At 47.7% G+C, this 13,899-nt stretch overlaps 1 protein-coding gene across 4 annotated transcripts in view; it reads left to right on the top strand.

Moving 5' to 3' along the window:
- SH2D5 (SH2 domain containing 5) overlaps positions 1 to 13,899 on the top strand; it is a 150,002-nt gene that overhangs the window by 120,988 nt on the left and 15,115 nt on the right. For 2 of the 4 annotated variants that reach the window (XM_086921632.1, XM_086921630.1), the window contains exons 5-7: positions 7,439 to 7,517; positions 8,883 to 9,029; positions 12,401 to 12,631. In XM_086921632.1, the coding sequence (XP_086777758.1) occupies positions 8,892 to 9,029; positions 12,401 to 12,631 (369 nt within the window). In that variant the 5' untranslated portion in view covers positions 7,439 to 7,517; positions 8,883 to 8,891. The remainder of the gene's footprint in view (positions 1 to 7,438; positions 7,518 to 8,882; positions 9,030 to 12,400; positions 12,632 to 13,899) is intronic. The other 2 variants (XM_086921629.1, XM_086921628.1) reach the window with 1 other exon arrangement.

Raw genomic sequence — 13,899 nt, 5'->3', positions numbered from 1 at the left:
CTTATCCTCTTCCGCTAGGCAGGGCCACCTCCAGCCCGTCAGGGAGTGGTCGCTGCGGACAAGGCAAGCGAACGGCTCTATAGCTAGAGCAAAAAGGATCGGGGAAAGAGGGCAGCCCTGCTGCGTACCCCGTCCAATGGGGAAGGGGCGGGACAACGTGCCATTAATGAGGACCTGCACCCGGGGACCGCGATATAATAACCGCACCAGATTGTGAAAAGGAGTGCCAAAGCCCACCTGGGCCAACACCGCGTCTAAGTAGCTCCAGTCGACAGAGTCGAAAGCCTTCTCAAAGTCAATAAGGAGAAGGGACAAGTAGGGGGTCAGCAGGTGTCGATTTGCAAGAGCAAGGTGAAGGCGTCAGATACAGTGTCTAGTCCCTCGGAGAGGCATAAAGCCGCATTGGTCAGGGTGGACAAGTTGAGCTAAAGGCGGGCGTATGCGATTGGCCAGTACGGAAGCAAAAATCTTTAGCTCCTTATTGAAAAGTGAAATGGGACGGTAGTCCGAGCAGCGCTGCGAAGGGGGCTGAGACTTAGGGATCACTATGTTGGTAGCGAGGTCCGTCTCCGGCCCAAATGACCCGCACTCCCCCGCCTCCTTGTACATGGCTACTAGAGGTGAAAGGAGAGTGTCGCGATAGGACGAATAAAACTCCAGTGGGAGTCCGTCCGGCCCAGGAGTCTTACAAGCCACCAAGCGCGAAATAGCGTCAGGCACCTCCTCACGGGTAAGCAGGAGATCCAACGCAGCCGCGTCAGATTCGCTAAGGCGCGGAAGAGGGAGCTACTCCCGTTGGAGGAGGTCAGAGAGTGAAAGGCCAGGTGGCCGCACTGAGTATAGAGTAGCATAGTAAGAGGCAAAGCATTGGGCTACTGCCACCAGCGCACGGTGGAGTGTTCCGTCCGTGTCTGCCATTTCAGGTATGATACGGTTGGCCATGGGGTAAGTGGCGAGGCGATGGAGGAGCTTCCCATTTTTGTCTTCCCAGCCATACACTCGAGCCACAGACGAATTCCAAAGAAGCTTTGCAGCTTCCAGGGAGATCTGTCGAATCTCATCTTGTAGGAACGCCAGTCTCCGCTCCTGGACTTCAGATCTATGCCCGGGATCCAGCGCCTCAATCAGGGTGGCTTGTGCTTCCAGTTGTGTTAGCTGGGAATCACGTGCCTCACGGGCGAGTTTCAGCTGGCCTTTGGCAAACCCCTAATAATAGCCTTACCGGCCTCCCAAAGGGTGGGAGAGGAGGACACAGAGCCCTGATTAGTGGCAAAGTAGGCACCGAGTTCAGCACCAATGCTGTCCTTGAACTCCTCGTCTTGGAGGAACCAAGCATTGAGTCGCCAGAGCAGCCGGTAGGATGGGGGAAGGGCCCCTACATGAAGTAGCACTGGGGAATGGTCGACAGGCCCCTCGGGAGGATATAGATCGCCTGGAGCGCTCGGCAGTCCTGAACCGGCAGAAAAGCATAGTCTAGGCATACATGGGTGTGGTGGGAGGCAGAAGTGTGGGTGTAGTGTCTAGCAGTCGGGTGCCACAATCTCCAGGCGTTCCAAGACCCAAACTGGCCGCCCACGAAGAGAGGAGATTGGATTGAGCAGTCCTGGATGTGGAGGCAGAGGACGTAACGTCAAGTCTTGGATCCATAACGGCGTTAAAGTCGCCCCCCACCACAGTCAGTCCTAGGGGCAAAGTCGCGATCAGAGGGGTAAGTCCACGGAGTGTAGGGGCCAGCAGAGCAGGAGGGGAGTAGACAGACAGAAGGTTAAGTGGGCGATCCCAAGGGTTCCTTCCAAAAGAATAAAGCAGCCATGAGGGTCATGTGTCACCCTACTCACCACTAGGGGAAGAGCACGACGCGCCAGAATGGCCACCCCTCTGGACCCCCCACAGAACCCAGAATGCCAGACAGCGCCATAGCCATAGTGGAAGGTGAGGAAGGGGCAGTGTTGGCCTAACAAATGGGTTTCCTGAAGCATGAGGATGTCCACCGCCTGACGCTTGGCGTATTTCAGGACAGCTGCACGCTTGATATTATCCAGGAGGCCGTTGACATCCCAGGACAGCAGGCAGAGTGATGAGAGCGCGTTAGAATCGCCGGGGAGGAGGAAGCCAGGGGGGTGGGGGGGTCGGGCCGCAGGGCGGCTCAGCTGGGGTAGTGAAGGTGTGGTAACGCCCAGGGCCCGTGGATAGGGACGCATAGCAATGTGCGGAAAGTGTTCACCCAAATGCAATGAAGCAAAGGTGGTGCAGAAAACATTAGCTCTAAAAAACAAAACAAACCAGAGCAGGAGCTCCAACCCCTCCCATCCCCCCACCCCACACTTCAGGAACGGAAGCATCTGTCGCCAGAACAGTAACAGGGAACTGAAAAACCAAGCTAAAAACGCTTGGAAACGAGGAAAATCGTGGAGGACCCCTCCTCATAGTAGGATGTTCATGTCCTATGCCATCGGTGAACAGTTAGTGACCCTTTGGAATACTAGTCTCAGTCTCAGTCGCTAGTCTCAACCAACCCCAACCGGGAGTCCCAGACATCATGCGAAAGGCTAACATCTCTGTGTTGTGATCATCCCGGCCCGGTGAGCAGCGTCGGGCTGTGGGAAAGATCGGTGTCTGGAATATCTATCAGGGACGGTCGAGGCGAAGCCAAACTGAGGTCGGTGCGACCCAGGGAGCCAGAGCGCCGCCTGGCCGGTGAGGCCTCTTTGGAGGGCCCAGGCGCGCATCCCTGAGAGGGGCCCATCGGAGAAGCAGAGTGCGCACGTCACTGACCCCTGCGCCTCCCAGAGCGCCTGCGGCGCGGGCGAAGAGTCGGAGAGCGTGGCCGAGCGTCTCCGGTGGCAGCGGGTGGAGCGTGATCCTGAGCAAGCATCCGTAGCGGGCGTTCCTCTTTTGCCCATGCCCACGCCTCCTCTGGAGCCTCAAAGAAGATGGATTTGTCCTGAAAGAGCACTCGCAGCCGCGCAGGGAAGAGGAGCCTATATTGAATGTTAAGCCAGCGCAGCTTCTGCTTGACCTCCCCAAAGGAGCGACGCTGAGATTGGACCTCCCGGGTGTAGTCAGGGAAGACCATGATCGTCAGGTTCTCGTGTCTGAGCGGCTACTTCTTCCGGGATTTAGCCAGGATAGCATCTCTGTCCTGGTAGTTGAGTATCCGGGGAATAATTGGTCGCGGTGGGGCACCCGGCTGCGGCCGGGGGCAAGTGATCTATTTGCCCTCTCGATTGTGAACCAGGGGGAGAGCGCTCCCTCAGGCATCCAGGAACGTATCCAGTGCTCCACAAAGTCTGCTGCCCGACCTTGTTCCACTTCCTCCGAAAATCAAACCGGGTGAAGGTTGTTTCGGCGGGCGCTGTTTTCTGCGTCCTCAGCCTGCCGGTGGAGTTCCTGCGTGTGGGACTTGAGACGATTCACCTGGGCCTTGAGTTGTTGAACGTCGTCCTCCACAGCCAACACTCGGGACTCCGTCTCCTTAATCCGAGCATTGGCGTTTCGAAGGTCCTGCCTGATCAGTGTGATGTTGACACGGACCTCTGCAATTTTGCCCTCAACCGAGGATGGCGACGTCTGGATTGCCTGGAGAATTACAGAGAGGTCGGGCGCAGCAGGGGCACCCGCGCCAGCAGGACCACCGTTAGCCCCAGGATCAGTGGTGGTGAACCGGTCCATTCTGGTTTGAGTGGCCGGGGTCTTGCGTATTTTGTCTCGGACCATGATGACTTCTAGGCATTCCGGGAAGGGGGCAGCGGTTCCCCGGGAGCAGTCTGGCCGGCCAGGAGGCAAAGAAAGGGGATGGAAGAGGAAGGCCCTGGGCGCAATCGGCTTGCGCCGCCCACGCCTATCCAAACGTACTCCATGGGGCCTCAGCGGACCACAAAACAGCTCCTGGGTCATCGGATCACCAAGGATGGAGGCATGGGGGGGGCGAACCGGCCCGGGACCTGCAGCGCAGGAGGCAAAGGCCAACCCTAAAGGCAGAAACAGGGTGTCACGGCTCCTGACAACAGGATCCAGTGGTGGGGCCCGCGATCAGGACCTCTCCCGCCGCCCGAGCCGTGCGGCCGATCCAGAGCGCCTGGCAGCGGCCTCAGCCCAGAGCCCTGGCACCCAAGTGGGAGTAGCAAACCAGGAGAGTAGGCCCGGCCAGCGCCGGCCCTCCCTTAGCATAGGAGAGAGCAGATCCTCCGCTGGGAAACCCAAGCACCACTGCCCGAGGCAGCAGTCGAGGAACCACCGACCCTCCGAGGCTCCAAGGGTAAAGGGAGGAGGGGGGGGGAGAGACCCTGGACAAGCCCAAGGCTCCGCGCACCTGTCCCTCCTGCCGCCCAATCGACGGCCGACCTCTCCCAGAGGCCTGCACCCCCACGGCCACGTGCACACCTCCTCACCTCTCAAACACGGCGCAGGCCAGCACAGTCCAGGCCTCCAGGAGCTCCATACTAATTCACCACTTATCCTTTATGAGTTCTAGAGTAGCGTACTACTTGCCGAAAAAGTGCTTCAACACCTCATCAAGGGTAGCAAGTGCTATATAAATGCAAACCTTTTTCCCTCTTCTATCCCTCCTTTATCCTACTCAATTCAAATAACTGATTAACATGTCCACCACTCCAATTACTTTTCTATTTCACTGTACTAATTTACCACTAATCCTTTATGGGTTCTGAAGTAGCGTGCTACTTGCAGAAAAAGCGCTTCAACGCCTCGTCAAAGGTAAGCGCTATATGAATGCAATTGCAATACAGTACAATACCCATCAATGCCTTTATCAACCTTTGGCTAAACAACACCAGCCAGCCCAAGGGATGCCCATCCTGTCCTGCCCCAAACAAAACTGTGGGCCATGTTTTCTTTGCATGTCCAGCCTACGACAGACCAAGAAGGAATTGGTTGGTCCCATTATGCAGACAGTTGGGGACACATAGCCATCTTCACGCACTACGGTTTTTAAGATCGGATACGAGACCATCCTTTGTATGTGCCATTGCAAAATTTCTTGGCCGGTTGTGGGCCATTAGGCGAAGGCTCCTGCCCACTTTTCCTTGTGTCAGGGACCAGCTGTAGTGAAAATCTTACGATTGGAGGGTGCTTTAATCCCCAGGAACATGTTTTTAACTTCCTTCTCAAAGTTTTATCAAAATCTTTTTAAATTGTGAAAATTGTTAGTCATTATTGCACTCGCACTTTATTCCTGTTTTATCCTTTTTACTTGATTTGTAATTAAGTACACACATAGAAATGTTGCATCTTAGCGATTTCCTCTGTGTTTGCAATTGTCATTACGTGATACTTGACCATTTGAACCTGGTGTATTAAATATCTACTTTTACTTGTGTTAACTGTATCATGGGCCCCATTGCTAAGGAAGAATATGTGTGTATCTTTTATGGTTTTACAACTGAAATAAAGATTATGATGATGATGAATATTGAATATACATTTATGGACAAACAAAAAAGATATTAGTCTAGGCAGTTTTCTGTTTTTCCATATTTGTCCTATTCTGACACCTTGTGGTCGAAACTGATAAAGCATCCAGCATTTCCGCTGTTCTTTTTAGGAAATGCATAAAGTAATAAGTATGAAGCCGAGTAAGGCTTATTACAGTCTGCGGGCTAAATAAAATATTCTAGCCAGGCTGACTCTGCGGGCCGGATAAAATCCTACAGCGGACCCAATGCCCCGTAGTTTGGAAATCAAGACTACTTTTGCCAACTTGATTTTACATGTAATATGGCATGTTATGTTTATTTAAGATTGTACTGCTTTACCCCCTCAAAGAGTGTACTGCTTTACCCCCTCAAAGATTTAAACATGAAGCATTAACATTTGAATTAAAACGGGAAAGGGGTACCATCTAGTGGCGAATTGCACGATTTGAAACCAGGAAAACCTTTTGATCAACCACGGCTTCCTAACTCGATCAGCTGTGCAATCCTAGGTATTTACTTGAAATACATGAGTTCAGGATGTGCGCTGCACACATTTCTACTTGGTTTAATAGATACAAATGTGCCTCATCTATAATAACTCCCTAACCAAACATAGGGGCACATGGCACCTGACTTGTCTCACATTGTTCTCTAATGGCATCATCATCAAGGCAGAAGGGGTGTGTTTCTGAGTTCGTCTTTAGAAACTCACTTCTAATAATTACCACTCAATACACTGACATAATCTGATGTACTAAAGTGAAACACTCCAAGTCTTACCCTATATTTACATGATGTTGATGGCATAATTTACATGCCAAACATGTTCATGGCTCGGCCTGCGCTTTTACTTAAAGACAAGCCAGACCACTGGCATGGCTCCAACTCAGCTCTGCCTATTAATGTGCTGGATCTCCCACCTCCATGAATCAGTGCTACCATTTCACCATGGTAAGAGCCTGCTTCCCCGCTCTTCCCCCAACTGACCGAGGTCACGCAAGGCCGCTCCGAAGCAGCGGAATGGCGGGTGTTTTGGCCTTCCGTCTCACCTGCATTGTTTCGCCTCTTTCGCGTCTCCACAGACACAAGAAAGACAGGAGAATGCCAATGACAGCCTTTCTATGTCAGTGAGGGTCACAGCAGACCCACAACATTCCAGGCCATGCGGACAGTATTTCTCACACTGAACCACGCGCCCAGAATGTGGCTTCAAGTGTAGAGGGGGAGAGACGCTGCAGACGGTGGTGGGAGAGGGTAGGAGAATGTCAGGTATTGGCATGTTTTTAAAGGTATTGCTGAGGCAGAGTCTCGAGGGTGCTCTGAGAGGGTGGTAGGATGCTTGGAATACTCTGTGAATCGTGGAGGGAGAGGGTGGTGAAGGTGGGTGGCTCGTCACCAAGTAATGTTATTTTCAAAACACAATTAGGAGGAGGGGCTGACTGAAGGGAGGTTAGGATGTATATGGTTTCTCCATGTTGGCTCTTCCCCTCTGTTGCATAGTCAACAGGTCAGCAGCTCAGACTCTTGACATGACAGTAATGGACCACAGTTTGACCACAAATGCTGCAAAGCTATCATATTCGTCTTCACGCAAGAAGAGATTTGCAGGGCCCCTGGCTTGGCACGGGAGCATGAAGCCGAGGAGGAGGTTTGAGGAAAAGTGTGAAAAACCGAGGATACGTTACTGATCACTATCCAGACCTGAAGGGCTGTCATGTGGAGATGATATTATCTGTGTATGGGCAGGTGGAATCTGTAAATACCTTGTGAACAATGGCAATATTGGCTTTTTGGGGGAAATAGGGAGAATCTCCATTTATCGCTGTACATTTAACTTATCATCAAATTTTCCAAAATGCTTAAAAATGCAATATTTTGCAACAAATTCTAAAAGTCTTTGAAGTGAATCCTAAATCCTGTATGCATTGGGTTCAATTCTCATGATGTTTCGGTCCTTTTACCTAGGAACTATTTTGCAACTGAAACTTATTATTAAATTGCAGTTTCGTGAATACCGAAAAACAGTAAACTTGGACAAACCTTTAAGTTTGTTTTCTTGGATCAGGCCAAATACATTCAAAAGTGAGTTTTATATTGTCTCCTGTTTACCAGCTTTCACAATTCATATTTGTTTACATTTTTTCTGAAAGATTCTTTGATACAATAACGCTTAAACAGTCCCTTCACATTGTTTTTAAAGCGATTTTACTTTCCGGTCCAATATTACTGACGCCTTTGTTTATATAACATCACCAATTCACATTATCTATCCCTTTATGGTTGAGATGCCCCTCTCAATAAACTGGTCTTTCAAGTTTTACCAGTGTTGTTAGCTCAGCACGTTTTAGACTGCACCCTTTATCATTCGATAATGCTGTTGGCTATAAAATTGTATTAAAATGCAACCATAGTCAGTGTTACAGGCTATATGCACTTTCAGAAAACCTGCAGCCACACTCACCACTGACATTTAAAAACTACAACCAACCAAATATTTGCAAGTACACCTTCTGTAACTAAACGAAGGTTAACAATTTGTTAAGGAAGGGTGGGGTAGTGACTAACTATTAGATTCATCAAAGGCCCGTTTTGCGAGATTAATAAGGAATCGCTATGACAGACTCGCAAAACGGGATTCATGTTCAAATCGCAATTTATTTTGCGATTCCTACAGCTTCCTTATTTGCGATTAGCTAATTGCTAATCGCAAATAAGGAATAACTCCCCATTCATTCCTATGGGCCTAAAGGCCCATAGGAATGAATGGGAAGACATATCAATGTGCGAATCGCTGTTAGCAGGGGTGTCCAAAGGACACCCTGTAGCACCCCTGAAATGTAATCCACATTGGTGTTGCGCACACACATGTCCAAAGGACATGTGTGTGTGTAACATGCAACTTAGAAAAATGCATTTAAATGCATTTTTCTAAGTTTTCGCTATTTACCACGAGGTTTGACCTCGCAGTAAATAGCCGCCCAAAATTGCGATTTCGCAATTTTTAAATGGTTCATGAATTGCATTTAAGGAATCTCAAATAGAGATTCCTTAAATGCAATTCCTCGCAAATGTGTGAATTCCTTAATAGCGATTTTTGCATTTGGGATGATGAATCCCAAATGCAAAAATTGCGCTCGCAAAAGGCCAGATTCTCAGAATCTAGCCCTTTGCAAGCCGATTTTTGTTTCATGAATCTGGCCGTAAGGGTCATTGTGATCCTCCGCTAAAAAGCCATATATTTTGTCCCTGTAAAAAAAGTTTGTGAGTAGCCATGTTCTAAATAACCATTATCAATACATTGTTCTTTTGCTCTGCTGTAAGTGGTTTAAATATTTCTGTCACCTGAAGCAATGACAGGTTAGGGTTGGGTTGTGTTTCCTCCCTTTGGGGATCATTTTACTAATTGGGACTCTCACAAATGTTTCAAGCTGTTCTTTTGCATCGCAGACTCTCTTAATGGCCCACGCACTCAAACGCATCCTGTATACCACATGCCGACCAGCAGATCGCCAGTTTGCTTTTGTAGCTCGGAATCCACAAAGTCCACCTCAGGAGGTCTTCTGTCATCTCTTCATTGGTAGCCAGCCTAGTGAGGTGAGTGACAAATGTTTGTGTATGTCTTATCTGATGTAGCTTATGCACTGCATGTCAGTTACTCCAAAACATCATAAATGAGTGTTGAATATTGGCCTGCGTCCTGTCAAGGTGACTGTGATTAATTTGGCTTCTAGGCTCAGACTCAGAACAAAGAGCCGAGGTCAGAGTTAGCTGGTGCTCAGAAAAGTAGAGCTTTGATACCAAAATTCCCAGGAATTAGGAAGGAAGCATTATGAGGGAAGAACAGCTCAGGTCCCGAAAGTGTGACTCTCCCATTCTCTTGGTACGCCAGAGACACAGGTGCTGAGCGTTGTATGGGAGCAGTAGACGAAGAGAACGGATGGTACGAATCTATAGATTAACATTGATTTGCTACCACTGGGAAGGCTAGAGGAGGTCTGTACCACTGAATCTATCCTACCTGTCCCTGATGTTAGACTTCCCTAACATGAAGCTGGGAATCCTCTAGTAAAATCAACATCAACATTTTGTTATGTTATGTTATGTTATTTATTCTTTTGTATAGCGCAACGGTTACTCAAAAAGAGTGTCCCGGCGCTTTAGGTAAGGAGGACAGATTTCAGAATAACACAACACAGATAAAAGAGGTTAAAAAGTAAACAGAAAAAAAAACGGAACTACTGGCAGACCTATTGGGAAAACAGCCAGGTTTTGAGACCTCTTCTAAAATCAAGGAGAGTAGTCGCCCCCCGCAAAGGGAGCGGTAATGAATTCCACATCTGTGGGGCCAACAGACTGAAAGAGCGGCCCCCGAGGCGAGCCCTCTTCACACGCGGAACTGCCGCAAAAAGTAGAGATTCCGACCTCAACGAGCGAGTAGGGTGGTAAAAGGTCAGTCTCTTTTGGAGATGTTTAGCTCCCACAGCATGGAGCGCTTTGTAGGCCAAGGTCAGAGCCTTAAAGGCGATCCGTTTGCGGATGGGTAGCCAGTGTAACGTCACCAACAACCCAGAGACGCTGGTGCGTCTACTTAGGCCAAAGATGGCCCTGGCCGCCGCGTTCTGTGCAACTTGAAGCCTCTGCAGGAGATACTCTGACAGGCCCAGGTAGAGAATGTTGGCATAATCCAACCTGGAGCCTATCAGAGCCTGCCCCGCCAGCCTCCTGTGCTCCTCGGACAAGAGAGGCAGAAACCTTTGCAACATTTTTAAAAGGCCGAAGCAGGTGCCGGTTACCCCCAGGATCTGGGCTTTCATCGTCAGCCCCTTGTCCATCTTAACCCCCAAGTTTTTAGCCATGGGAGAAGAGCCGGACGGAGGGAACATGTCGATGGGCCACCAGGCCTGCCAGCTGGGCTCCGTATCGCACCCGAAGAAGAGTACCTCCGATTTGTCGGAATTGCACTTGAGGCTGTTCAGTTGGAACCATGCGAACACAGCCCCAAGGCAATTCTGGATACTCTCCCCGTCAAAGTCAGCCCCCCTCTCACAAGAGAAGAGGAGCTGGGTGTCGTCGGCATACTACACGATCCGGGCACCAAATGACTCCGCCACCGCCGCCAAAGGGGTCATAAAGATGTTAAAAAGGGTCGGGCTCAATATAGAGCCCTGAGGGACCCCGACTCCCAAAGGCGGCATTACAGCGGTGTCAGATGATGTCCAGATCGTTTGCCGGCGGCCGGCCAAAAAGGAAGAAAACCATTTGAGCACCGTCCCCCGCAGGCCAATCTCAAAGAGTCTTGCGAGCAGGCCCTCATGGGGGACGGTGTTAAAAGCCGCCGACAAGTCCAACAACACCAGCATGACTTTGCCCCCGGTATCCAACACCCCTTTAATGGTTTCAGAAACCTCAAGGAGCGCGGTCTCGGTGCTGCGATTTGAACGGAAGCCCGACTGGGAGTCATGTAAGCGTGCCAGTGTTGGCTCTTTCTCATCCCGTCTGCATCATCACGTGAGAGGTGGAAGCCACCACTGAAGTACTGTAGCAGTGATGCTGGGAGACCTGAGAGAGAGAAGAGGAATGGAGTTATCCTCATATAAATACCAGAACTGAATGATCAAGGTTTGTTTTGAATATTCCAATGTTCACAAGGTGCACGCATGCCGATAATTGTGTTGGAACAATAACCATCTAGAGACAGACATTGCTTTATTCAAGTTCATGCGAAGTGTACATTCAAAATATTTCTTTTCAACTATGCAGGAGCAATCATCATCAAACGAGGAGCCTTTGTATATAGAGTTCAAACCAGAGAGCACATTCATGCCTCTGAAATTGCATAAACTACTAGATACTTTTGAGATTCTGGTCAGTAATGATCTGAAAGGACTTAACTATCACCAAAAAAGGCTTTAAAATAGTGACTAAGAAGGATTCGGGTTTGTTAAAATCATTGGCTATTAGAACTGAATTAACTTTGCAGAAGGCTAATAAACTAGGAGGCATGGTATTGATGGACACAGAGTACTATGACAGTAAAGTCACAGCACATGTAAGCGATGGCACAGTACACATGATCACACTGGAACCACACTGGAGCCTTTCAAAAAATTATTGATCATATTTTTGAAAAAGCTCGGGAAATGGATTGGTTACAGAAAAAATTAAGAAATGACTTCACACACCATTTCCAAGGAGTTCTAAAATATACATGTTACCAGAAATTCATAAGTGCCTAAATGACAATTCCAACCTATTGTATCTGCTTGTGTGTCTTTACAAGAATTATTAGGCAAATGTCTGGATCATTTCTTGCAACCTGTTGTCCAAGCTATGGACTCTTACATAAAAAATACCACAGCTTTTTTTAAGGAAATGTAAACATATTGAATGAAGCAAGCTACAAGAAACTTGGTTGTGTACCATTAATGTGAACTGTTTATACTCCTGGCTACCACACAGGGAAGGCTTAGAGGGAGTAAAATGGACTCTTATGAAACAGAGTGAAATAGGAGCAAACAAAGCATTTGGTTTTAGCTACTGTATTTCTAGGTTGATAGGGGTGTATACATTTTGTTTAAGTGATTTATGTTTAGAGAGATCAGCGTCTGCCTAGTTCATTGCTTTGTTTAGTATCAGGTTTGGCATCAGTGTAGTACATGACTCATTGAATGCATTTGCAGGGTTGATTAGCTGGGATATGATCCTTATCCCGAGTGATGGTTTGTTAGGTTTGAACAAATTTCCAATGCATGCTTTGCCTTTGAATGAGTCGGCTCATACATTTTTTATTGCATTAGAATTACATTATTGACTCTCAAAGAGTTTCTATCTTCCTACATCGGATTGATGGGAGTTTATTAGTGTTAATTCTGTTACATGGGTTTCGGACGTTCGCAAATTGATTTGTGTGTTGCATCAATGTTTGTTTTTCAACTAAAACAGTACCTCTCTGCTGATTTGTTTAGGTCCAAGTCCTGAACCTGTTGCTGAGCCGCACCTTCCAGCTCCATTATCTCTCCAGCCATCGTGAGGAGCAGGAGAAAACATTGAAGAAGCTGCCCAAAGTAGACTCCATCAAGGCTCCTACAATTGTTCGAGAGCCTCTAAATCCAGAAATGGTCTCACAAACCGTCAATGCACTAATCTCCTTTCGCAGGATCCCATTTGCAGGAGATGTGAATCAATGTGAGATCAAGGTAAGAATCCTCTCCTATGTTTTCACTCATACATTTCTTTTCTTTAATCTCATTTAACATTTCAGAAGCCCTGTTGGAAACATCACTTTGCAGTAGCTAATATCACCGAAGGGAGTAGGACTGTGCACGTACCCCAGGGTCGCCGCCTATTTCGAATGGATGAGTCTCAAATTAGATAGGCAGAACATTTAAGTCTGTAGTTAGCTTTAAAGGCAAGCACTACTCTTTTGAAGCTCCAACTCCTCATATGGCAAACATTATTTATAGATGTTAATTTAGATACTGTTGTGTGAGCTGACTTTCTGTATATTTCAAACTAATAGTAATCATAATCGATCTTTTAACAAGGTCAACTTACTGAGGTCAAGAAGCCTTTACAACTGCTTTAACTATTACCTCAGCTCAATGAAGCCTATTTTATCGACTAAAAAGAATAGGAAGCTGAATCAGAAGGATAAAAGGTAGTCTCATGCAGCATGTTCTAACGATCACTGGCATCTGCCCAGAGCTAAAGAACAAATCTATCTTTCCACGAAGCATCGCCTTGGGTCCATGTTGCTGAGAAAAACTGTGGATTTTAAGTTCTGTAAACAGATTCTGAACACAGCTTTTATCTGTCTGAAGGTAGTATGTCTTCACTCCGAAGGGCAGAGTTGTTAGACTGTTTCACCCTTTCACAGTGAGTGTGGTTAAAGTGATCCATGATTTGTTGCATTAAAATAATATATAAAATGCTTTACGAGCACTTTTGGCTAAAGTGTTAGTGCCCACCTGCAAGCAGCACAATATGGAGATTGCATCAGAAGCTCAGGGTCAGAAAACTTTTGAAGCTCCTGTACCTGGAATTCTGGATGTGCAGCCCAATAGGGTCACACGAGAGGCTTTCTCTTAGCTTTCATTACACTTTTTTAGCTTGAGATGCGGAAGAGAAGATAGAACAATGTGGATCAAGAAATGTTAGATGAGTGTGCGAAGAAAGAGGGTCAAACAGAAAAGGAAAGAAGGTAGAGGATGTGAGCGTAAAAAAGGAAACATAGTTAACCAAAGGAAAAACACACATTACAGAGACAAACATTAGAGAAAAAAGGGAGACAGAAAACACTATAGGGAAAGAGTACATGCAGCCTAGACAAAAGCAACCACACTGCTGAGTGTGAAATTGAGAGAGAGATGGACTGGTGAAGAGCGAAAAACTAACTTTCCAAGCATGTTCAGCTGAAGGTTTTCATGGAGGAGAGTTAAACAGGACAGCCAGGTTTTTATGTTTT

Source organism: Lissotriton vulgaris, chromosome 5, assembly GCF_964263255.1.
Source record: "Lissotriton vulgaris chromosome 5, aLisVul1.2, whole genome shotgun sequence".
Classification (NCBI taxonomy): Eukaryota; Metazoa; Chordata; class Amphibia; order Caudata; family Salamandridae; genus Lissotriton; species Lissotriton vulgaris.
The sequence above is the reverse complement of the archived record's forward strand: the minus strand, read 5'-3'. Positions and strand labels throughout refer to the sequence as shown.